The sequence below is a fragment of the Rhinopithecus bieti genome, unplaced genomic scaffold (genome assembly GCF_001698545.2).
Source record: "Rhinopithecus bieti isolate Rb0 unplaced genomic scaffold, ASM169854v2 scaffold_14885, whole genome shotgun sequence".
NCBI classification, from domain to species: domain Eukaryota; kingdom Metazoa; phylum Chordata; class Mammalia; order Primates; family Cercopithecidae; genus Rhinopithecus; species Rhinopithecus bieti.
Window position 1 is genome coordinate 575,302 of NW_016807971.1, and position 25,758 is coordinate 601,059.

At 47.3% G+C, this 25,758-nt stretch overlaps 1 protein-coding gene across 6 annotated transcripts; it reads right to left on the reverse strand.

The window, feature by feature from the left end:
• Positions 1-330: 330 nt before the first annotated feature.
• ZSCAN2 (zinc finger and SCAN domain containing 2) lies at positions 331-24,964 on the reverse strand. 6 transcript variants are annotated; one of them, XM_017884275.1, is made up of 3 exons: positions 24,815-24,964; positions 21,411-21,923; positions 331-3,131 (listed from the first exon to the last, which is right to left on the reverse strand). In XM_017884275.1, the coding sequence occupies exons 2-3, from the start codon at positions 21,814-21,816 to the stop codon at positions 1,693-1,695; spliced, it is 1,845 nt and encodes a 614-aa protein (XP_017739764.1). In that variant the 5' UTR covers positions 21,817-21,923; positions 24,815-24,964; the 3' UTR covers positions 331-1,692. The 6 variants fall into 6 exon arrangements, with proteins under 6 accessions (XP_017739764.1, XP_017739766.1, XP_017739768.1 ...); XM_017884277.1 differs by having other exon boundaries at positions 21,411-21,920; positions 24,815-24,933; XM_017884279.1 differs by having other exon boundaries at positions 21,411-21,920; positions 24,762-24,933.
• Positions 24,965-25,758: the final 794 nt, after the last annotated feature.

A 25,758-nucleotide genomic window follows, 5' to 3' on the forward strand; every position in this document is an offset into this window, starting at 1 on the left:
CTAGTTTTTGTTTTTCAGACAGAGTCGCGCTCTGTCGCCCGGCCTGGAGTGTAGTGGTGTGATCTCGGCTCACTGCAAGCTCCGCCTCCCAGGTTCATGCCATTCTCCTACCTCAGCCAAGTAGCTGGGACTACAGGCGCCTGCCACCACGCCCAGCTATTTTTTTGTATTTTTAGTAGAGATGGGGTTTCACTGTGTTAGCCAGGATGGTCTTGATCTCCTGACCTCGTGATCCACTCACCTCGGCCTCCCAAAGTGTTGGGATTACTGGTGTGAGCCACCGCACCCGGCCTAGTTCAGGTTTTTAACATAGTAAAAGACAGACTCAGGAAAAGAATGGAACTCTACTTTATTAGGGAATACTGAGCATCCATCCTGTAAGAACTAAGCCCATTCTGAGCACGGGCCCATGTGTAGGAGGAGGCAGTTTCTCATTTCCTGGAAACGCTTTATCTCCTCTTACTTCACAGCAAACCCCTTCACCTGCCATCATGCCCATCTTCACTCTCTCCAGGTGCGAGGATCCCGAGAACAAAGCCCTGGTAGCATCCCAAGATCAAGGGGACACCTGTAGGACAAACTCCAGATTCAAGCCCAAAAATCTCCAGGGAACAGATAGGTCCTCAAAGTTAGCACTTCTTTAAAAATAATGTTATTAGTATACAAAAGCTATCTGACAGGATTCTAGGTCTGCATATATCAAATAAAAAATAAAAGAAGAGGGAAACAAGTGCATAGAATAATTCAGAATTATGGGGCTATGTATCTGTTGGGCCAAAGGCACAAACCCACCCTGCTGCGTGCAGGACTGTTTTACTCTTGATGAGACAGAAGTTACCATCCACCATGGGATGGCAGCTGGGACTCTCAGACCACTACTCTCCAGGATAAAACCCCACAAGAACAAATGTGTTCCCATGGTAGCTGACCTACCTACCACAGGACAGTAGGCAGAGACAAAATCAAGCACTGAAATGTCCTCAGTTTACCCCTTTCCTGCAGGCCCTGGCCAACTCTTTCCAATGGAAAGGACACTGGGACACTGGCTCCAGGCTGTACTTCCTCAAGTTTCTGTGCTCCTGACACTCTGGAAACAGAAAGGGGCTTTATCTTCATGTGGGTGACTCAGAACTGGAGAAGCCCCTCCATTGTGACCTGAAATCAAAGCCCAAGGCACCAAAGCCAGAAGAGCAGATTCTAGCATGGGCAGGGAGCTCTGGAACACTAATAGCTTGGGGTGAAGGCACCTTAGCCCAACAATGTGGCAGCAAAACAACGAAACAACCAGAACCACACCAAAGATTTCCAGTATTTCTCTGAGGACTTAGCCCACGTTGTGGGCCATGCTGTCTTCCATTCCACATGGAGAAACATTTCCACCCCATTTTACCAAAGAGGAAACTGAGGCACAGAGGAATCACGAGAGAGGGGGCCAATCAAGTCACCCAATGTAAGGGAAAAAGACCCAACTTTCCAGACCTTCCACTCCTTTGCCCTGTTCTTGAATGTATATGGGACTTGACTCAGACCACTAAAATGACAGTGTCCTGGAAATGAGGATGAGCAAGGGGAAGATTCTGGCAAAACCCCATAGAATGTTTAGGAAGCACGGCTGTTTGAAAGGGAATCACTGCTGGGGCAGTGCGGCAACTCCCACTCCAGGCCAGTCCCTCACTTTTGCTGTTTGCCACTTCAATAAAGTTTCTCTTTCATGTGAGTTCTCTGATGTGTGATAAAGTTAGAGCTGTTGCTGAAGCCTTTGCCACAGGAGGGGCATTTGTAGGGCTTCTCCCCAGTGTGGATTCGCTGATGTATAATGAGGACCGAGTTCCAACTAAAGCCTTTCCCACACTCGGGGCACCTGTAGGGCTTGTCTCCCAAATGGGCTCTCTGGTGCATGACCAGAATGGAGCCCCGGCTGAAGCTCTTGCCACACATGAGGCATTTGTAGGGCTTCTCGCCTGTGTGGGTCCGTTGGTGCACTACGAGCTGGGAGCGCTGGCTGAAGCATTTCCCACACTCGCTGCATTTGTAGGGCTTCTCTCCCGTGTGGATCCTCTGGTGCTTGAGGAGGTTGGAGCTCCAGCTGAAGCTCTCCCCACATGTCAGGCACTCGTAGGGTTTCTCCCCTGTGTGCATACCCTGGTGTGCGATCAGACTGGAGCTCTGGCTGAAGCTCTTCCCGCACACCCCACATTTATAGGGCTTCTCCACCATGTGGGTTCTCCGGTGCGTGGCCAGGTTGGAGCTGCGGCTGAAGCTTTTCCCACACTCACTGCACTGGTAGGGTTTCTCTCCTGTGTGGGTTCTCCGGTGGGTGATGAGGGCTGAGCTCTGGCTGAACCTCTGCCCACAGTCAGTACATTTATAGGGTTTCTCTCCTGTGTGGATTCTCTGGTGTCTGATTAGGTTGGAGTTGTAACTAAAGCTTTCGCCGCATTCTTTACATTCGTAGGGCTTTTCTCCAGTGTGGATCCCCTGATGCGTGTTAAGGCTGGATCGGTTGCCAAAGCTCTTTCCACACTCAGGGCACGAGTAGGGTTTCTCTCCCGTGTGGGTGCGCTGATGTGCAATGAGGTTGGGACTCCTGCTGAAGCTCTTGCCACACTCGGCACACTGGAAGGGCTTCTCCCCCGTGTGGATCCTCTGGTGGGTTATAAGGTTGGCACTCCGGCTAAAGCTCTTCCCACAGTCTCTGCATTTGTAGGGCTTCTCCCCAGTGTGAGTGGTTTGGTGTCTACTAAAGTTTGAACCATCACTAAAGCTTTTTCCACATTCATCACATTTGTAGTATTTCTCTCCTGTGTGGGTCCTCTCGTGTGTGATGAGGTGGGATTTCCGGCTGAAGGTCTTCCCACACTGGGGACATTCGTAGGGCTTCTCCCCCAAGTAGGTGCCCTGCAGGCCTATGAGCTGGCCAACTTCCCTGTCCTGAGAGAGCACCTCCCCGTGGTCCTCGCCTGGGGTGTGTCCCTGGGGCCTCTGGACACCAGCATCTCTCTCAAAGTCACTTTCGCCATCGGAGTGCTGAGCACTTTCACCTTCAGGCATTTCAGAGAATATCTCACGTGATTCATTCTCAAACATGTCTTGATTACAGTTCTCCCCATTTTCACTCTGTATCTCAAAATCTGAAACAATGAAGAAAAACATACAATGTCTACTCAACTCCGTCATGATGACAAAAGGAAACTAAGGGGAAATTTATAAAATTAAACTTCCAGTGAACACAAAGAGGCTAGGAAATCCTCAAAGCCTTTAATAATCAGGTTTAATATACCCAAAGGAATATAAATTATTCTGTTATAAAGACACATGCACACATATGTTCAATGCTGCACTATTCACAATAGCAAAGACATAGAATCAACCCAAATGCCCATCAATGATACACTGGATGAAGAAAATGTAGTATATATACACTATGGAATACTATGTAGCCATAAAAAGGAATGAGATTATGTCTTTTGCAGGGACATGAATGGATTGGAAGCCATTATCCTCAGCAAACTAACACAGGAACAGAAAACCAAACACTGCATGTTCTCTCTTATAAGTAGGAGCTGAATGAAGAGAACACATGAGTACATGGAGGGGAATAACACACACTGGGGCCTGTGGGGGAGGGGGAGGGAGAGTATCAGGAAGAACAGCTAATGGATGCTGGGCTTAATACCTAGGTGGTGGGATGATCTGTGCAGCAAACCACCATGGCACGCATTTACCTTTGTAGCAAACCTGCACATCCTGCACACGTACCCCTGAACTTAAAAGTTGAAGGGAAAAAAAAAAAACAGGCTTATTTCATTCTGACTGGTTGTCAGGCCTCATAATCTTTGTGGCAATCACCCAGAATTTCAAAGCCTTAAAGATTTGGGTTCCATGTCCCATGTCTTCATCTGAAAATGAGATCAGGTGGGAATTTTAAAGGACATCAACAGGGTACCTACCCAATTACCCCGATACTCACCATAATGCCTGGTGCTTGATTCAATGTAATGAGTGAATCAATGAGCTTTTTATTGGTACCACAGACATTTCCCTAAAGCTCAGTCTCCTTTCAAAAGGAGCTTACATAATAATTTCTTGTATAACATGTACCTGGTGTTTATGACCTCATTACTTTGTATTTAAGACGCAGGAAAGATGACAGAGCCACTGCAATCAGGACCATAGGTGTGTATACCAATGACTAGAAACAAGTTAACTGGATTGTTTTTTTTGTTTTTTGTTTTTTTTTTTTTTTGAGACGGAGTCTCGCTCTGTCGCCCAGGCTGGAATGCAGTGGCCAGATCTCAGCTCACTGCAAGCTCCGCCTCCCAGGTTCACGCCATTCTCCTGCCTCAGCCTCCCGAGTGGCTGGGACTACAGGCGCCCGCCACCTCACCCGGCTAGTTTTTTGTATTTTTTAGTAGTGACGGGGTTTCACTGTGTTTGCCAGGATGATCTCGATCTCCTGACCTCGTGATCCGCCCGTCTCGGCCTCCCAGAGTGCTGGGATTACAGGCTTGAGCCACCGCGCCCAGCCAACTGGATTGTTAAAAGAGCCCTCAAATTTGTCTGCAGTGGGAGCTTATGAACAGATCTTTAATTGGTAATACAAAATATTTTCTGGGAACTTGTTAAACCTTCCACTGCCCAAATATTTGAGTAAAAGAAATCAATAGGGAGGACTGCTAGAATACAGCCCCTTCCTTAGATGAGGGACTGTAAAATCTACCCGAGGATGAGGCCAGAGAGCTGAGCCTGGATCACACTGTTCTGACCCCCGGCAGAACCATGTTTACTGAACAGTGTGTTGGCTTCATAGCCCTGGCTGACACTCTAAGAAATGTCATTAGAAATTAATGGCTGTCGCCAGGCATGGTGGCTCACGCCTGTAATCCCAGCACTTTGGGAGGCCAAGGTGGGTGGATTATCTGAGGTCAGGAGTCTGAGACCAGCCTGACCAACATGGTGAAACCCTATCTCTACTAAAAATACAAAAAAATTAGCTGAGCATGGTGGCGGGCACCTATAATCCCAGCTACTTGGGAGGCTGAGGCAGGAGAATTGCTAGAACCTGGGAGGCAGATGTTTTGGTGAGCCGAGACCACGCCACTGCACTCCAGCCTGGGCAACAGAGCCAAGACTCCATCTCAAAAAAAAAAAAAAAAAGAAAAGAAATTAATGGCTGTCGAGAACATTAATCCTGCCAGGAAGTTATTGATGACATTGTCTATACCATACAATGTCCTCTTGATGAGCCTGAGGAGGAAATTTCCCTCTTGACCTTAATCCTAAAAAAAGCTGCACTTTTTTTCTGTTTTTTGAGACAGAGTCTCACTTCGTCACCCAGCCTGGACTGCAACGGCGAGATCTCAGCTCACTGCAACCTCAGCCTCCTGGATTCAAGCGATTCTCCTGCCTCAGCCTCCAGAGTAGCTGGGACTATAGGCGCCTGCCACCATGCCTGGCTAATTTTGTATTTTTAGTAGAGATGGGGGTTTCACTATGTTGGCCAGGCTGGTCTCGAACTCATGACCTCAGGTGATCTGCCTGCCTGGGCCTCCTAAAGGGCTGGGATTACAGGCGTGAGCCATTGCACTCGAACTCTTAGTGACATTTCTATTATTAAAACTAATAAACTTTATTTAAGGTTAGATGCTCAATTAATTTTCTGTAAGTTAATGTAAACCCTCACATACAAACATGATAAAACTGGACATGCCCCTCTCAGGCAGGACCTGGACTCCACTCTTGCCTTCAGTCAATTTAAGATCACATTTATTTTTATTTTTTATTTTTTTGAGACAAGGTCTCAGTCTGTCACTGAGGCGGTAGTACACTGGCGAGATCGCAGCTCACTGTAGCTTTGACTTCCTGGGCTCAGGTGACCCTCCCACCTTAGCCTCGCAGGTAGCTGGGATTACACAGGTGTATGCCACCACACCCAGCTAAATTTTTTTGTATTTTTGTGGAGATGGGGTTTTGCTATGTTGCCCAGGATAGTCTCAGACTGCTGGGCTTAAGTGATCCTCCTGCTTTGGCCTCCCAAAGTGCTGGGGTGACAGGCATGAGCCACCACGCCTGGCCATAAGATCACATTTAAAATTGAAAACCCTCCAAGCTTACACTGACACACATGCTGCTGCTAATCTGTGGGTTCATAGAATTGCCCTCCAGCCACACCCCTCGTATCACTAGAGGACAGATACAGGCACAAAGGGCACAAGGTATACTGTGACTTGGCAGGAACAGGAATTCTGTGCTTCCTCAACTTCTTGCAAGATAGTTTTTTTTTTTTTTCTGAGATGGAGTCTCACGTGGTCACCCAGGCTGGAGTGCAGTGGTGCAATCCTGGCTCAGTGCAAGCTCCGTCTCCTAGGTTCAAGCAATTCTCCTGCCTCAGTCTCCAGAGTAGTGTAGCTGGGACTCCAGGCGCATCCCAACACATTGTTTCTGGCTAATTTTTGTATTTTCAGTAGAGATGGGGTTTCACCATGTTGGCCAGGCTGGTCTCAAACTCCTGACCTCAAGTGATCCGCCCGCCTGGACCTCCCAAAGTGCTGGGATTATAGGTGCGAGCCATTGCGCCTGGTCATGGAAGACAGTTTTGTTATTTTTGTTTTGTTTTTTGTTTTTTGGGTTTTTTTTGAGACAGAGTTTTGTTCTTGTTGCCCAGGCTGGAGTGCAGGGGTGCGATCTTGGCTCACTGCAACCTCTGCTTCCCTCGTTCAAGCGATTCTCCTGCTTCAGCCTCCCAAGTAGCTGGGATTACAGGCATGTGCCATCACGCCTGGCTAATTTTGTATTTTTAGTAGAGACAGGGTTTCTCCATGTTGGTCAGGCAGGTCTTGAACTCCCAACCTCAGGTGATTCATCCGCCTCGGCCTCCCAGAGTGCTAGGATTACAGGTGTGAGCCACCATGTCTGGCCGGAAGACAGTTTTTTGGCAAGTTTTGAGCATAGAGCCCTGCTATCATCTCTCCTCTAGAAGAACCTGCAGGCCAAGGCCCTGATTTATTTTTAGCAAACTAACATGCCCAAAAACATTTTTTTGGGTGATTTTAGTAATTGAATAGGTAACATTAGCTAATAAGGCTGTTTTTGCTGTTTTAAAATCAGAACCGGTGAGCTCTCGAATGATCTCAGAAGCAACAAGGAAAAACAAGTAAAACTCCAATTTTATTTTCAGTGAGATCAGAAGATAAAATTTGCAGACACCAAAATACATGTCAGGGCTTCCCAAAACAGCAGACTGGGTAGAAGCAATGAGGAAGGAAGTGCAATGAATAAGCATGGAAAGCCCTGGGGTGAGAGGCAGATTTCAGAAAGCTCAGGCAGAAAATCACTTTCTATGTTTGGGAACTGGGGTAAATAGGGCTGGCTTCTTTGGTTCAGAGAGGCAAAGGAGGTGAGGCTGCAACCAGAATCACACAGGGCAGCCATGTATGCAGGAAGCTGTTTCTGGAAAGCAGAGAAGGAAAGAGCCTTTGACCCACACACATTAATCCACAGTATGTATGTATGTATGTATGTATGTATGTATTTATTTATTGTTTTTTGAGATGAAGTCTCACTCTGTCACACAGGCTGGAGTGCAGTGGCACAATCTCAGCTCACTGCAACCTCTGCCTCCCGGGTTCAAGCGATTCTCCTGACTCAGCCTCCTGAGTAGCTGGAATTACAGGTGCACACCACCACGCCCCCGGCCCCAGCTCATTGTTTTTGTATTTTTAATCGAGATGGAATTTTGCCATGTTGGCCAGGCTGGTCTCAAACTCCTGACCTCAAGTGATCCAACTGACTCGGCCTCCCAAAGTGTTGGGATTACAGGCTTGAGCCACTGCGCCTGGCCCGAGGAATTACTATTACTGAGAAAAGTGATCATTTCCATCCATAAAAATAATTAAATGAGGCAACTGCCTTTATAAAGGAATATCACAGAGTAGAGCTTGAAGAAGGGATGGTGAGATAACAGAAAGACATGAAATGTACACTAGAAGAACTCAGGAAAGGAGGGAAAATCACCCAGAGAAATGAAGACAACAGGAAAAGGAGCACAATGGGAATAGGCATCTTGGAAAGCAGAGAATGGGAAAAAGAGGACCAAAATGAGAAAGCAATGACAGGAAATGGAAACAAAGGAATAGGTTAAAAGGATTAAAAAGAATGATAGAGGGCTGGACCTGTTGGCTCAGGTCTGTAATCCCAGCACTTTGGGAGGCCAAGACAGGTGGACTGCTGGAGCCCAACAGTTTGGGACAGCTTGGGAAACATGGCAAAACCCCATCTCTACAAAAAATACAAAAGTTAGCCAGGTGTGGCTGCACATACTTGTAGACCCAGCTACTTAAGAGGCCAAGGCAGGACTATTGCTTGAGGCCAGGAGGCAGAGGCTGCAGTGAGCCATGTTTGCACCACTGGACTCCAGCCTAGGTGACACAGTGAGACCCTATCTTAAACAAAAAGATAGAAAGAGAAGTTAGGCAAAAGGAGAATCAGTAAACAACTGGAGTTCTCAAAAATGAAAACTCAATAGAACTAATACTTAAAGGCCAGGCGTGGTGGCTCACGCCTGTAATCCCAGGACTTTGGGAGGCCGAGGCGGGCGGATCACAAGGTCAGGAGTTTGCGACCAGCCTGGCCAATATGGTGAAACCCCGTCTCTACAAAAAAAAATTCAAAAAATGGCTGGGTGTGGTGGCAGACGCTTGTAGTCCCAGCTACCCAGGAGGCTGAGGCAGGAGAATCACTTGAACCCGGGAGACGGAGGTTGCAGTGAGCTGAGATCGCATCACTGCACTCCAGCCTGGGCAACAAAGCGAGACTCCATCTCAAAAAAAAAAAAAAAAAAAAAAAAAAAAAGGACTAATATTTAAAGATATAACCTATAAGGATATAAGAACCTCTGAAAGCTATACCATGGGCCAAAAAAACTAACCCGGGGTGGCTAACAGTGAGACTGGTGGACAACAGCAAAAGGATCAAATCACTTACAAGGTGAAAGAAAATCAGCTGGTTTCAGATTTCTCTATATTCAGGCTGGGTGTGGTGGCACGTGCCTGTAATCCCAGCAACTCGAGAGGCTGAGGCAGGAGAATTGCTTGAACCCAGGAGGCGGAGGCTGTAGTGAGCTGAGATCACACCACTGCACTCCAGCCTGGGCAACTCTATCTCAGGAAAAAAAAAAAAAAGATTTCTCTATATTCAACAAAACTGTCCTTCAAGTATAAACCTATAGGCAAATAGCTTTGAACACACACAAATTCATGGACTGTTAGGGGGGTGAACACCTAACGAATTTAACTTTAGAATGAAGACTAGGCCGGGCGCGGTGGCTCAAGCCTGTAATCCCAGCACTTTGGGAGGCCGAGACGGGCGGATCACGAGGTCAGGAGATCGAGACGATCCTGGCTAACATGGTGAAACCCCGTCTCTACTAAAATACAAAAAACTAGCCGGGCGAGGTGGCGGGCGCCTGTAGTCCCAGCTACTCGGGAGGCTGAGGCAGGAGAATGGCGTGAACCCGGGAGGCGGAGCTTGCCGTGAGCTGAGATCTGGCCACTGCACTCCAGCCTGGGCGGCACAGCGAGACTCTGTCTCAAAAAAAAAAAAAAAAAAAAAAAAAAAAAAAAAAAAAAAAAAAAGAATGAAGACTAAAACTACCATGGCAATTAGGGTGATTACAGAGCTTGTAAATGTTATACGGCAGTGTAGAAATGACATTCTAACCAAAACTGGGGTTGGGAGAAATAAGGTGGTTTATAGGATATGTTCGTTGATTGCCTCATCTGTAATAACCTGGGAATTCAAATAATTCACATTTAAAGTTGGTAAAGCATGCAGCTGAAGTAGAGGTTTGCAAAAATAAACATTAAGAAAGGTAAGATTATTGCCACTTTGGGTGGCTGAGGTGAGAGGACTGCTTGAGGCCAGGAGTTCAAGACCAGCCTGAGCAACATAGCAAGATTTCATCTCTACAAAAAATAACAAAATTAGCTGGGTGTGCTGGCACATGCCTGTAGTCCCAGCTACTCAGGAGCCTGAGGTGGGAGGATTGCTTGAGGCCAGGAGTTTGAAGTTATAGTAAGCTATGATCATGCCACTGCACTCCAGCCTGGGTGACAGAGTGAGACTCTGTCTCTGGAAAAAGAAAAAAAAAAAAAGAGGCCAGGAGCAGTGGCTCACACCTGTAATCTCAGCACTTTGGGAGGCAAAGACGGGCAGATCACAAGGTCAGGAGTTTGAGACCAGCCCGGCCAACGTCATGGTGAAATCCTATCTCTACTAAAAATACAAAAATGAGCTGGGCATGGTGGCACACGCCTGTAATCCCAGCAACCTGGGAGGCTAAGGCAGGAGAATTGTTGAATCGTTGAACCCAGGAGGTGGAGGTTGCAGTGAGCAGAGACTGTGCCACTGCACTCCAGCCTGGGTGACAGAGTGAGACTCTATCTCAAAAAAAAAAAAAAAGATAAGATTATTGACTAAAATTGGAGGGGAGAGGGATTATCTCTGTCAGATGTTAAAACATTATGAAATCTCTGCTGGGTGGAGTGCCTCACGCCTGTAATTCCAGCACTTTCAGAAGCTGAGGCGCGTGAATCACCTGAGGTCAGGAGTTCTAGACTACCCTGGCCAACACGGTGAAACCCAATACAAAAATTAGCTGGTGTGGTGGTAGGCGCCTGTAATGGCACCTATTTGGGAGGCTGAGGCAGAAGAATCGCTTGAACCCTGGAGGCAGAGGTTGCAGTGAGCTGACATCGTGCCACTGCATTCCAGCCTGGGCAATAGAGCGAGACTCCATCTCAAAACAAAACAAAACATTATGAAATCTCAATAATTAAAACATTAATAAACAATCAGACCAAATAAACAAAATAAAAGCTCCAGAAATAGATTCAATAGATACGTAAATTCAGAATTTAATACAAGTGGCACATGAATAGACAGGACAGGAGAACAGAAAAGAGAATCTGTATAATGACTATGAAAATTTAGCATACAATACAGTTGGCCTCTTAAATCCATGGAGAAAATATACAACATACAATAAATGATGCTAGAAGAACTAGTTAGGGAAAACCGGAAAAATTCAATTCAAATGGAAAAATTCAAGCTGGACCCAGAAATGGACAAATTCCAAATGGATCTAAGACTTAAATGTTAAAACAAAAAACAAAAAACCCAAATAGCAGCATCAAGCTATCAGATGAACATATGAAAAAATTTCTTTAAAATCTGGCAGCCTTTAAGTGTGATACTTAGTATGTGGGGCTATCTTGTTTTAAATGTCAAGTCTTTGAACTCCCAGGTATTACAAGCAAGACAATCAAAGAACATATCCTATAAAACCACCTTATTCCTCCCAACCCCAATTTTGGTTAGAATGTCATTACTTTTTTTTTTTTTTGAGATGGAGTCTCACTCTGTCGCCCAGGCTGGAGTACAGCAGCACAGTCTCGGCTCACTGCAAGCTCTGCCTCCCGGGTTCACGCCATTCTCCTGCCTCAGCCTCCCGAGTAGCTGGGACTACAGGCGCCCGCCACCAAGTCCAGCTAATTTTTTGTATTTTTAGTAGAGACGGGGCTTCACTGTGTTAGCCAGGATAGTCTCAATCTCCTGACCTCGTGATCCACCTGCCTTGGCCTCCGAAAGTGCTGGGATTACAGGCATGAGCCACCGCGCCTGGCCCTTAGAATGTCGTTTCTATGCTGCTGTATAACATAAATATGATAAACCTCACTACAGAGGTCACTCTAAGTAGAATCCAGGCCCAATAACCCCTTCACTGGACTGCTCAAAGATGAGTCCTATCTTTACAAAGACTACTGCTATCCAGCAAAGACCAAAGGAGGGCTGGCAGTTCTTCACAAGTTGCCCTCTGAGAACAGAGAGACACAGGAGCCATTTTACAGGACAGAAAAGAGTGGCCCTTCAGGTGATCTGCCTGACAAGGGCCTCCAAAATGGGAAAAAGTCACTGAGCTGGGAAGAATAAGGGATCCCTGGCCCCCTCCAGGCTCCCTGAGAAAGGCTGGCCCCTATGAGATGCAGAGCACACAGCAGAGCACATTCAAGGGCAGGCGAGTCCCTCCTTTATTTATTGGTGGCCAATTAAGAAAATGAAAACTCAGAAACTGGTTTTGGTCAGATACAAAAATGATATTCTTACCATGTTGTGAATGGAGATGAGAGGAGATGGTGGCAGCTGGGAATTAAAAAAAAAATTTTTTTACTGGTAGAAATGGCTTTGGCTACTCCAGGATGCCAAGAGGAGCACATTCTGTGGATATGACGAGATGCAGGGAGGCGGCTTCTGAGGAAGCAGGCTTGTGAGTAAGAGGCTGGATGGCCCAGACATCCACTTTTTTGTTGTTGTTTTCTGTTTTGTTTTGTGTTTTTTGAGACAGAGTATCGTTCTGTCACCTAGGCTGGAGTGCAGTGGCACGATCTTAGCAACCTCCGCCTCCCAGGTTCAAGCGATTCTCCTGCCTCGGCCTCCTGAGTAGCTGGGATTACAGGTACCGGCCATCACCCCCAGCTAATTTTTGTATCTTTAGTAGAGATGGGGTTTCACCGTGTTGGCCAGGTTGGTGTTGAACTCCTGACCTCAGGTGATCTGCCCGCCTCAGTCTCCCAAAGTGCTGGGATGACAGTATAAGCCACCACAACTGGCCTGTTGTTGTTTTTTGAGACAGTATCTTACTGTTTCCCAGGTTGGAGTGCAGTGGTGGGATCTTGGCTCACTTAAGTCTTGACCTCCCAGGCTCAAGTGATCCTCCCACCTCAGCCCCCAAGTAGTTGGGACTATAGGTGTGTGCCACCATGCCTGGCTAATTCAAAAAAAAAATTTTTTTTTTTTTTTTTTTTGAGACGGAGTCTTGCTCTGTCGCCCAGGCTGGAGTGCAGTGGCGTGATCTCTGTCTCCTGGGTTCAAGCGATTCTCCTAACTTAGCCTCCCCAGTAGCTGGGATTACAGGTGGACACCACCACAAGCCTGGGTAATTTTTTTTTTGTATTTTTAGTAGAGACGGGGTTTCGCCATGTTGGCCAGGCTGGTCTTGAACTCCTGACCTCGTGATCTGCCCACCTCTGCCTCCCAAAGTGTTGGGATTACAGGCGTGAGCCACTGCACCTGGCTAAATTTTTCTTAAGAGATGGGGTCTCACTACGTCACCCAGGCTTGCCTTGAACTCCCAGGCTCAAGCGATCCTCTCACCTCCTACCTCAGCCTTCCAAAACTCAGAAATCAGTTAGGCATTAAGGATATAAGTAAGAACAGTCTTGCTTTCTTTTTTAATTTTTTTTGAGACAAGATCTCACTTTGTCACCCAGGCTGGAGTGCAGTGGCACGATCTTGGCTCACTGCAACCTCTGCCTCCCCAGGTTCAAGCGATTCTCCTCCCTCAGCCTCTGCAGTAGCTGGGATTACAGGCACCTCCTACCAAGCCCGCCTAATTTTTGTGATTTTAGTAGACAGGGTTTCACCATGTTGGCTAGGCGGGTCTCGAACTCCTGACCTCAGGTGATCCCTGCACCTTGGCCTCCCAAAGTGCTGGGATTACAGGCGTGAGCTACCATACCTGGCCTAATCCAGCAATTTTAATTCTAGGTATATAACCCCCCAAAACTGATAGCCCAGACTAGAACAGATATTTGTGTATCATGTTCAGGAATTATTCACAACAGCCAAAAGGTGGAAACAACCCAAATGTCCATCAACAGGTTAATAAATACAGTATATACATACAGTGAAATATTACTCAGCTTTGAAAAGGAATGAAATTCTGACCCATGCTCCAACATGGGTTGGCCTCAACCTTGAGGACATTATACTAGGTGAAAAAAGCCAGACACAAAAAAACAAACCTCTTATACGCGGTATCTAGAGTCATCAAAATCACAGAGAAAGTGGAATAGTCGTTGCCAGGGGTTGGGGGAGGGGGGAAAGGAGAATTATTGTTTAATGGACACAGAGTTTCAACTTGAGAGGAAAAAGTTCTATAGATGGATACCAGTGATGATTGCACAACAATGTGAATGTACTTAACACTACTGACCTGTATTCTAAAAATGGTTAAAATAATAAAATATAATACATGGGTTAAACCTGTTGGCTCATGCTTGTGATCCCAGCACTTTGGGAGGCCGGGGCAGAGGCCAGGAATTTAAGACCAGATTAAGCAACAGAGTGAGACCCCAACTTTTTTTTTTTTTTTTTTTTGAGGCAGAGTCTGTGTTGCCCAGGATGGAGTACAGTGGTATGATCTCTGCTCACTGCAACCTCCGCCTCCCACGTCAACAGATTCTCTGCCTCAGCCTCCTGAGTAACTGGGACTACAGGCACATGCCACCACGCCCAGCTAATTTTTGTATTTTTAGTAGCGATGGGGTTTCACCATGATCATCAGGCTAGTCTTGAACTCCTGACCTCAGGTGATCCACCTGCCTTGGCCTCCCAAAGTGCTGGGATAACAGGTGTGAGCCACTGTGCCCGGCCAGAACATATTTTCATAATTCTTAATTCTTCATTTCTAAATGGCTTCTTTACATCTTTTACCTTTTATTCTACTCGGTTGACTTAAGAATTTGCAGAGGCTCTTGTAGAGCAAGGATTTTGACTCATGATTTGCTATGTTACAGAGTTGGATGCAAATATTTCCTCCTAATGTGTATGCTGTCTTTTAACTTGATTCACAGTATCATCTTTTATATGAAACACTTCTGTTTTGGCTGGGTGCAGTGGCTCACTCCTGTAATCCCTGCACTATGGGAGGCAGAGGCGGGCTGATCCCCTGAGTTCAAGAGATCAAGACCAGCATGACCAACATGGTGAAACCCCATCTCCACTAAAAATACAAAAATTATCCAGGAGAGGTGGTGGGCGTCTGTAGTCCCAGCTACTCGGGAGGCTGAGGCAGGAGAATCACTTGAACCCGGGAGGCGGAGCTTGCAGTGAGCCGAGATGGCGCCACTGCACTACAGCCTAGGTGACAGGGTGAGATTCCATTTCAAAAAGAAAAAAAAAAAGACTTCTCTAATCCAGCTTTGATGATTTCTGTATTTCTGTATTGCTTATTCACACTTCATACTTGAATTGTGAGTACCTAGAGGTTCCTGTCAAACAAACATGGAAGTCCTTCCCGCATGCTAAGATTACAAAAATATTCTCTTACATGTCATTTCAGATCCTGTCTAGTACAGATCTATAATCCATCCGGGATCTATTTTTGTGTAACTTGTAAAGCAGGGATCTATTTCTTTGTAAGCTGCAAAGTAGGTATCCAATTTTAGTTTTTTCAAAATGATTTGACCACTGTCCAAAAATCATTCACGGGAACAGTTCCTGAAGGGCCACAGGAAATCTCCCCTTATCTGTCACTGGACAAAAGCTGCCACCGTAGCTCGATCTAATCCAATGGTCCTTGTATTTCTTGCACTTGCCACGTGTGCTCTGGCATCACATGCAAAGCACAAATTCCCATGGCCATTTACAGAGCCCTGCATGTCCTTGCCTGGCCACAGGCCTCCTCTTTCTCTCCCCCACCAGAGAGCATACCAGCATGAACATGGGGAAGACTCATGTCAATAGGGGATGGACCTGAATTTGCTGTAATTTATTTATAACAACGAAATAAACTGGTCACAATCTTTGGTGCTTTGGTTTGTGTTTGGCTCAAAATTCTTCTCCAGCCCCTTCCTGCCTGTGACCTTCCCCTGTGTCTCAGCCACTGGTCTAAAAGAGAGAAGTGGTTCCGACATAGGGTATGCCTAGCTCCATTCTCAATGGGGCTCTCCGCATTAGAGCACTGCCCTGGCAAGCCCAGCGGAAACCTGAGCGTCCCTGAGGGACTGGGAGCATTGTTCCCCCTGAACTCTGGCTGCTTGAAAGACTAACTGCTGATAAAAACACCAATGGACTGCTATCTGGTGAAATAAATGAATGCCAAACATTTCATAGTTATAACGTTACTTCTCCCTAAGAGTTCTGTCTGGTATACTTTTCAAATATTTGAGTAAATTAAAAGTAATTTTTGGGCTGAGCACAGTGGCTCATTCCTGTAATCGCAGTGCTTTGGGTGGCTGAAATAGGAGTATCACTTGAGGCCAAGAGTTCAAGGTTATAGTGAGCTATGATCACACCAGTGTACTCCAGCCTGGGTTGACAGAGTAAGACTTTGTCTCTCTCATACATATATTAAAGTAATTTTGTTTTGAAACTAAGAATTGTAGCTTTAGAAAGACATAAGCTCTAACACTCTCCACTCCCTTTCTGGCTGAGACAAATGAATGTGTGTGTTCATTTGTGGTCATTAAGGGAGCATTTCGCTGGGGCAGCAAGCTCGAAACAAATCACCTGTTGCCTCTGATGGCTGAAAGCCAGATGATGCTGAGGATGGCTGGAGAGGTCAGCTGTGACTCTTTCACTCAACTGTTGGGACAAGAGAAGGCTTGAAGTTAACCTCTATTCCTCTCCTGGGTCATTAATCCTTTTCAAACTTCAAAGAGCATAGGAATCACCTGGAGATCATGTCAAATGCAAATTTGCTTCAGCGGGGCTAGGTGAGATTGACAGTCCTTATGTCTAACAAACTCCCAGGTGAGCTGATGCTGCTGGCCCACTGACCACCCTCTAAGGAACAAAGCTCTATGGCAGTGGTCTTTACACTTTGCTGCATAATAGAATCACATGGGGCACTTTCAAAACTCCCTTGCCCAGGCCATACCCATTACCAATTAAATCGGAAAATTAGAATCCCTGGAGTAGGCTCCAGGCCCCCAGGTAATTCTAATGTGCGGCTGAGTTTGAGAACCAGAGGTCTTGTGCAGAGGTTCTCAAACTGGAGTTTGAATCGGGATTACTTAGAGGGGTGCTGGGCATCGCCCTTAAAGTTTCCTTTTTTTTTTGTTTTGAAACAGAATCTTGCTGTCACCCAGGCTGGAGTGCAATGGCGCGATCTCAGCTCACTACAACCTCCACCTCCCAGGTTCAAGCGATCCTCCTGCCTCAGCCTCCCAAGTAGCTGGGATTACAGGCAGACGCCACCACCTGGCTGATTTTTTTTTGTATTTTTAGTAGAGATGGCGCTTCACTTTGTTGGCCAGGCTGGTCTCAAACTCCTGGCCTTGAGTGATCCACCCACCTCGGCCTCACAAAGACATGGGATTACAGCCATGAGCCATCGGGCCCGGCCACCCTCAAAGTGTCTGATTCAGGAGTTCTAGGGTGGGGCTCAGAGGTTCATGATATTGAAGGGAGAGGGAAAGGAAGAGGAAGTAGGGTGGAAGAGAGGGAAGAGGGGGAATTAAAGAGAAAGGAAAAAGACAGGTTCTGGCTGGGTGCGGTGTCTCACGCCTGTAATCCCAGCACTTTGGAAGGCCCAGGCGGGCGGATCACGAGGTCAGGAGATCGAAACCACCCTGGCTAACACGGTGAAACCCCGTCTCTACTAAAAAAAAAAAAAAAAAAATACAAAAAATTAGCTGGGCATGGTGGCAGGCACCTATAGTCCCAGCTACTCAGCAAGCTGAGGCAGGAGAATGGCTTTAACCTGGGAGGCGGAGTTTGCAGTGAGCAGAGATCACGCCACTGCACTACAGCCTGGGTGATGAGCGATGTCTCAAAAAATAAAATAAAATAAAATTTTAAAAAGACAGGTTCCTTGTCTTCTAGGATTTTATAGGTTCCTAGAAGAAATAAGACAAATATTCATATAAACAGAAAACAAAGTGAACTATGATACAAAGCCAAGAGAGAGAATCTGAATGTTCTGGGGGAGATGACTTCTAGCAGAGGTGATTAGAGGTGCTCCTAGGTGTGTGGAACTGGGGATAGGGAAAAGGGACAGGGTTTAAAAACAGCTTTAATGAAGAGGGTCTCCATGGGTTGGCACTCAAAGAACAACTGGGATTTTATCACACAGAGATGGGACAAGGCTATTCTAAGCCAAAAATCTAGGAGCAAGGGCCAGGCACGATGGCTCACGCCTGTAATCCCAGCACTTTGGGAAGCCGAGGTGGGTGGATCACCTGAGGTCAGGAGTTCAAGACCAGTCTGGCCAATGTGGTGAAACCCCGTCTCTACTAAAAACACAAAAATTAGCCAGACATGGTAGTGGGCACCTGTAATCCCAGTTACTCGGGAGGCTGAGGCAGGAGAATCACTTGAACCCAGGAGGCGTAGGTTGCGGTGAGCTCAGATGGCACTACTGCACTCCAGCCTGGGGGATGGAGCAAGACCCTGTCTCAAAAAAAAAAAAAAAAAAAAAAAAGCACAGGCTGTGTTCAAGAAAGAGCAAGATCTGAATGGAGTGGGGGTAGAGCATGGAGGGTCAGGGGTGGGAGCAGGCTGCAGCAGGGGTCTGGGCAGGTCTCACAGAGTCACGGATTCCAAGCAGAACACAGAGGTCATGCTTGATTTGGTAGATACTGGGAAGCTCAGGAAGGTTTTTAAGCAGGAGTGCCCCATCACTCTGGTAGGAGTGGAAGAGTTGCGATGAAGTGCCAGAAGCTAAAGACGGGTTCAGTTTGGCAGCTGCTCCAAGAATTCAGGTGAGAAACTCCACGCATCTGGATTAGGGCTGGGTATAGAGAGTAAAATGTCCTCAGGAAACAGTCACAGAGAGACATAAGCTCTGCCTCTTAATCTATTAACATAGGTCTGATCTTCATTAGAATTAGAAGGTAGTTGAATTGTGAGTGCCCAGAGGTTCCTGTTAGAAAAACATTAAACCACCACTGACTAACCAGGCCTGGAAATGTCCTGTGCTGGGTGAATGTGTCCAAAGGTCCCAAGCAGGACAAACAGAATAGAGGTCACGCGGCCTTATGTCGAGTAAATGTTTGAGAAGGGATGAAGACAAATGCAGGGACTCCTGTGAGCAATCATGAGGAAGCAGGGGCATTTGTTAAACAAAGACCAACAAAGACAATCTCAGAGGCAGAAGTCGGGGACAGACAAACTCATGAGTCCGGGATGGTCCCCATTGGTTCCCACCTCAGGTGCCCAGTGAAAGATGAAAGGCACAGAGGCCCTGCCGCAAGCTGGATGGGAAGGGTTGTAATCGCCTCTGACACCTGCTGAGACCTGAACCTCTGCTCTGTGCCTTCCCAACCAAATAACAACCTGAGGCCTCTCCTCAGACCTCCACCACTCTCTCCTCCGCAGTATCTGACTGCAGATCCAAATTTCATGACAAACTGGTCACCTCCACCAGAAGGGAAGCAAAGACAGCTGTAAAATAGGAAGACAGGTTTGCTTATTTTAATAGGAGGAATAAAATTCAAAGTTATTTTTTTCAGGGCCAAAGAAAATCAAGCACTTTGCTTCAAGCAAAACTGAGATCTCTATGCATAAAGAGACAGGTCTGGGTTTGAATCCTGGCTCCACCATTTAAGCTCTGTGAGCTTCCTGAACTTGCATTTTCCTATCTGTGAAATGACAACACCAGCCACTCACAGGATTCTTAGTGAGACAGACATGAAGCTGCCCAGGGGAGGGTTGAGTCACTGCAGACCTTCGACATCAGTCCCTTTCTCCACAGGTCAGCTCTACTCATTCTCCCAGTCCCTGGAGGTTGTGATAGTCTGCCCCAAACCCCTTCAGTTTCCTTCTCTTCTCTTTCCAGTCCTCTGAATCCTCCAGGCCAGATGCTCTGGAGTTAGTCACTGTCTTAATTCCATCTGCATCCCCAACTTCCAACACCCACTAGGAAGTGTCTCTTAGAATCATACATGTGACAGCGCTTAAAAACATGGGCCATGTCCTCAGACATGTAAGTTCAAATCTTAGTTCTGCCTGGTACAAAGGCATATGATCTTAAGGGATCTCTGGTGATGATAATCCTGCTTATCTTCCAGGGTGGTGAAGATTACATGAGTTTTCCATATTAGATGCTAAGCATATGTCCTGCCTTGCAGAAAGAGCTTGGGAAGTGCTAGCCATGGTGACTATCAGTTTTTTCTCACACGTGCCCCATCTGGGGCCAACCCCCATCACTGCACACCCGATGACAAGGGAGCTTCCTGGCTGCTCTCTTGCCCCTAGCCTCTTACTACCCTAATCAAACCTACATCCTGTTGCCAAACTCCACTTCCTCCCATGCCCCCTGGGGCCTTAGTTCAAGAACCCGATAAGGCCAATGACATTCAGTCCAAGCCCTCACTCACCCTTCCCCCAAATTCTACTTCCTACTACTTCCTAAAAACACACTTGCCACTCCCATCAGCCAGTTCTGCTGTTACCCAAAGGTATAAACTACCTTGGCTCCGCCCTTCCAAGCCTCTGCTCAGCACAGCTCCTCTCAGCTGCCACACCCTAATCCCTTCTACAACCTCCTGCTTAGGTGTCACCTCCTCCAGGAAGCCTTCTCTGACTTGACCTCTCCTCTCCATGCTCCCTTCTCTGAACTTCCGTAGTTCTCATCAGCACAAAGGCAGCCATATCCTATGACCCCTGAGACAGCCCTAAAGGCACAGGTACATCTGAAGTAAATATTTGGTTATCAAGTGAGTCCAGTTTACAATGGAAAACCAGGAGGGAGACAGAGTGGTTAAATGGCAAGCCAGGATCCCAATAATTATTAGTAACACCGGAAAAAAATAGAGTAACTATTGCAAAGAGCTCAAGTTTGAAGTTACGATTTTAAGAGCCTACGATTACTTTACACAGAAAGTCCCTAGTTATTAGCTGGTTTACTTGTCATTTCTCTTGGTTTCATAAAAATAATCACTTTGAGGCTAAGCATGGGTGGCTCACGCCTGTAATCCCAGCACTTTAGGAGGCCAAGGTGGGCGGATCATGAGGTTAGGAATTTGAGACCAGTCTGGCTAACATGGTGAAACCCCATCTCTACTAAAAATACAAACTCAGCCAGGCATGGTGGCGCGTGCCTGTAATTCCAGCTACTCAAGAGGGTGAGGCAGGAGAACTGCTTGAACCCAGAAGGCGGAGGTTGCAGCAAGCCAAGATCGTGCCACTGCACCCCGGCCTGGGCGACAGAGTGAGACTCTGTTTCAAAAAAAAAAAAAAGTTGAAAATATCAGATTGTTTTCTCTAATTGCAAGAACTATTTGGATGTTTCTTGTACAACCAAGTGAAGGTGCCAGGGGTCACCATCTCCTCCCCGTCTAACTTCCACCACCTTCCCAACCACTCCAAATAAACATAGAAGTAAAAACTGTGCTTACAATGCAAATGTAGCTCTAAGCCCCTCCTACACCACAGTTCTGGAGCTGACATTGCACACAGTGAGGACATTAAAAGGCTGATGAACATGCTGACTGCCTGCAGACAGAGCAGAGGGATGGCGCTGGCCCCCCACTCTGTCTTGGACACCACCTTCTCCTCCTCTGACACAACGCACTCCTCCACCTTGGAAGGGTGCTCCCGCCCTCTCCCTATGAGGTTCTGAGTCTCACCACTGTCCCGAAGGGTCTGGGTCAAGTCTTCCACCAGGGCCGCTGCCTCCTCACTGCTTTCAGGCCGATGCTCTTGCAGCCAAGCCTGAATTTCCTTTGGTAGCATGGTTAACATCTGCTCCTTGGTGTGTACCTCTGGCCTCAGCCAGCGCCGACAGAGCTCTCGGAGGCGGCTGAGTGCACCCTGTGGTCCTCTGGTCACCTCCTCCTGGGAGCTGCCCTTGCCAGCACTCTGGGGAAAGGGGTCAGACTCAGGGCCATCCTCCTGCAACACAGCTTCCTGCACCCAGGAGTCATCCTCCAGGATCATGGTGGTGACCTCCTCCTTCTGTCTATCTTCCACTTGAGGCACCTGGACCAAGGGGCTCAGCGGAGTGGTCACTCTCGGGATCTCTGCAGCCATCATCCACGGTCCTGGGGCAATCACTTAGGCTTCAAGCCTTGAACCTCAGTCTTCTCCAGCCAGGCTCTCAGGTAAGACACTTCCCTCCTCAGATATCAACAAGTAGTCTGCTGAGAAACAAAAAAGAGAACCATAATCTATAGGTAGACTGTCTTAAAGCAATCTAACTCACAAAAGCCCAGGTCAGACCACCAAGTGGTCCTTACATATGCAAACCAACAGACGTTTCCTGTTTCTCTTAAAGAAAAAATGGCTTATTCCTGAAAACATCTGTGGTAAGAGAAGGCGGTGTCGCACGCCTGTAATCCCAGCACTTTGGGAGGCCGAGGTGGGCAGATCACCTGAGATATAGCGAAACTCCGTCTCTATTAAAAATACAAAAATTAGCCGGGTGTGGTGGCGGGGGCCTGCTACTTGGAAGGTTGAGGCAGGAGAATCTCTTGAACCCAGGAGGTGGAGGTTGCAGTGAGCACAGATCTCGCCACTGCGCTACAGCCCGGGCAACAGAGTGAGATTCCGTCTCAAAAACAAAAACAAAAACAAAAAAAGTATCCCAAGCACAAAAAATACAGCATTGTTCCTTCCAAAACACCAAAGAATGAGTATCAGAAATGCAAAGTCCCCAGGAAAAACCCATGACTGAAATACTGAGGACTCTCACAAGTCAGTTACGACTTGGACCTTGACTTGACTTGCAGTCAAGCCTGAATTTCCTTTAGTAGCATGGTTAACATTTGCTCCTTGGTGTGTACCTCTGGCCTCAGCCAGCGCCGACAGAGCTCTCGGAGGTGGCCGAGTGCACTCTGTGGTCCCCTGGTCACCTCTTCCTGGCGGTTGCCCTTGCCAGCACTCTGGGGAAAGGGCTCAGACTCAGGGCCATCCTCCTGCAACACAGGAGTGTGTGTGTGACCTTGACCTAACAAACAACTTAGTCACCAAACTCTGTGACCACCTAATAAATAGAGATAATAACACTCATGTTTCTGTTTTTATGGGGGCATCTTAAGGATTAGCAATGGATCAGATGTCAAAGCACTTTGAGCTTCATTGGAAGAAAGGCAATATCTCAACTGCATTATTGCCATACTTTAAGTATGAAGTTTAAAACATGCCCATACTCTTCAATCCAGCCTCGGTCCCTCAGTACTTTATCTTAAAAAAAAAACCAAAACTTGAGTCCTTAAAATCCAGCAGCAGGGAATGGCTAATAAACTATGACACATCCATTTAGTAGCATGTATTAGAAACTGCTATAGGCCGGGCATGGTTGCCTGTAATTCCAGCTCTTTGGGAGGCCTCGGCAGGCGGATCACTTGAGGTCAGGAGTTCAAGCCCAGACTGGCCAATATAGTGAAACCCTATCTCTACCAAAAATACAAAAATTAGCTAGGCATGGTGGTGGGCACCTGTAATCCTAGCTACTCAGGAGGCTGAGGCAGGAGAACTGCCTGAACCTGGGAGGAGGAGGCTGCAGTGAGCCGAGATCGTGCCACTGCACTCCAGCCTGGGCAAAAGAGCAAGGCTCTGTCTCAAAAAAACAAATAAATAAAAGAAAAAAAAAAGAAACTGTGCTATAATATATGGCTACGTTTGGGTGGTAATGACAGGAAAGGGGCTCAAAGGAGCCTTCTGGGATGATGGAAATTTTCAATATCTTCATTTGGCAATGGCGGCACAACAGCAAACATGAAATTTAAGATCTGTGCATTACGCTGTATGTTTTAATATTTTAAAATTACACTGACAAAGATTAATCATTAATGATTTAAGATAATCCTTCTAATATGAAAATAATGGATAAACACAAAATCAGCAGGGCAGAAAAACCATAGACATAGTAAGTCCTGAATTCCCTTTAAAAATAAACTCACGGCCGGGCGCAGCGGCTCACACCTGTAATCCCAGCACTTTGGGAGGTTGAGGTGGGTGGATCACCTGAGGTCGGGAGTTCGAGAGCAGCCTGACCAACATGGAGAAACCGCGTCTCTACTAAAAACACAAAATTAGCCGGGCGTGGTGGCGCTTGCCTGTAATCCCAGCTACTCGGGAGGCTGAGGCAGGAGAATGGCGTGAACCCGGGAGGCGGAGCTTACAGTGGGCCGAGATGGCGCCACTGTACTCCAGCCTGGGCGACAGAGCGAGACTCCGTTTCAAAAAAATAAATAAATAAAATGAAAAATAAATGAACTCACAGGAAAAAAGAACGGGACGGCAGCTACAAAATATTGAGAGCAGTGGAACTGCAAACGACTTAAAATGAACATTATAAAAGCAATACAAAATTATTGTTAGCCCAGGAGCTGTAGCTCACGCCTGTAAATCCAGCCCTTCGGGAGGCTGAGGAGGGAAGATGGCTTGAGGCCGGGAGTTGATGACCAACCTGGGCAACAGAGTGAGACCCAGTCTCTTCAAAAATAAAAAAATTTTAAAAAAATCCTTACTACATCATCAAGACTCAAAAAACAACCCCCCTTCAACGAAAAGGGGAGAAAGGTTGACAAAGGCTAAAAAAAAAAAAAAGGACAAAAAGAAAATAAAAGCTAGTGGGAAAACCCAAGCTCTCAACGTGTATTTACTCAAATGACTAGAAGAAACATTGACATATGGTATAAGAGAACTCTTCCTACTTGGGAGCCTGGGAAAAGTGTGCCCGGTCAGCTAATTTGCCGTCTGACTCGGGGCACGACACGCCCCCCTGAACCTCAGTTTCCCCATCTGTAAAACGTGTACGCTGCGCGGGATGTCGTCGAATGCCCCTTCCCGTCCAAAGCCTGCGCTTCCCGGTAGGAGACGCAAGGAGCTCTCCGCCAGCGAGACGCCTCCAGGACAGTTCGCGGAACGGAGCCGGCGCTCTGGGCTGCACGGCCCGCAGGACACTGAGCGCGACCCCGACGCCCCTCCCCCAGCAGAGCTGCCGGCAGCTGGCTCCAGGCCCGCTATTCCCTCACCTCGGGCTACTGCCCGGGGTCCGCGCAGCTCCAGGCCTGCCTCTCCGGCTCACCTCTCGGGAGACCAGTTCCTGCTCTAGCGGCTGCTTCGCGCGCAAAAGCGCCTCCGGACTCGGCCCGGCCCCTCCGGATTCACCCCGGCTCAAGCCCGTGGGGCACCGAGAACAATGGACGGGAGAGGCCCGCCCATCGCCTCGCTCATTGGCTCCTGAGAACGGCCCTGGAAATTCTGCCTTTCTATTGGTGAAGACGACACCCAGCCAGGCGGCGGGAGGGAGGCTGGGCCCAAGGCATTGTGGGAGATGTAGTCCGCCCGGAGGCGAACCTGATCGCGGTCTCCGCAGCAAGGTTTGGGGCTGATAGCCTGGGCAGTGCCCGCGGGTCAGAGGCAGGAAAAAATTTAAAAAATTTAAAAAAAAATCCTTACTACATCATAAAGACTAAAAAAAAAATCCCCCCTCAATGAAAAGGGGAGAAAGGTTGACAAAGGCAAAAAAAAAAAAAAAAAAAAAAAAAAAAAAAAAAAAAAAAAAAAAGCTAGTGGGAAAACCCAAGCTCTCAACATGTATTTACTCAAATGTAAATCCGCGGACTGGCCGTCAGAACCCCTGTTTTGGCCAGAGCTGTAACCCGAGACAAGCCGTTTCACTTATCTAAGGCCTCTGTATATTTGTCTTTAAAAAGTGAAAGTTGGATGACCGGACTTGAAGGACCTTTTCAGCTGCGAACCCTGTGGCAAGGAGTATTGTCAGGCACCCTCTACCGGCAAGAGCGGACCCTGGGCAGGAAGGGAATCCATGGGGGAACAAATCCTCATCGCCCAAGCCTGGCGCCTTTCCCCCAGTTTGCAGCTGTACACAGACACCCCGCCTTCGCACACCCCTCTGTTTTCGCACGTGGTGTTCCTGTGTTTGGAGGAACGTCCTGCCCCGCCTCCTCTGCCGCGGAACTCCCATTCTTCCAGCTCCTCCTGGGTGAAACCTGCCCTGTCGTCACC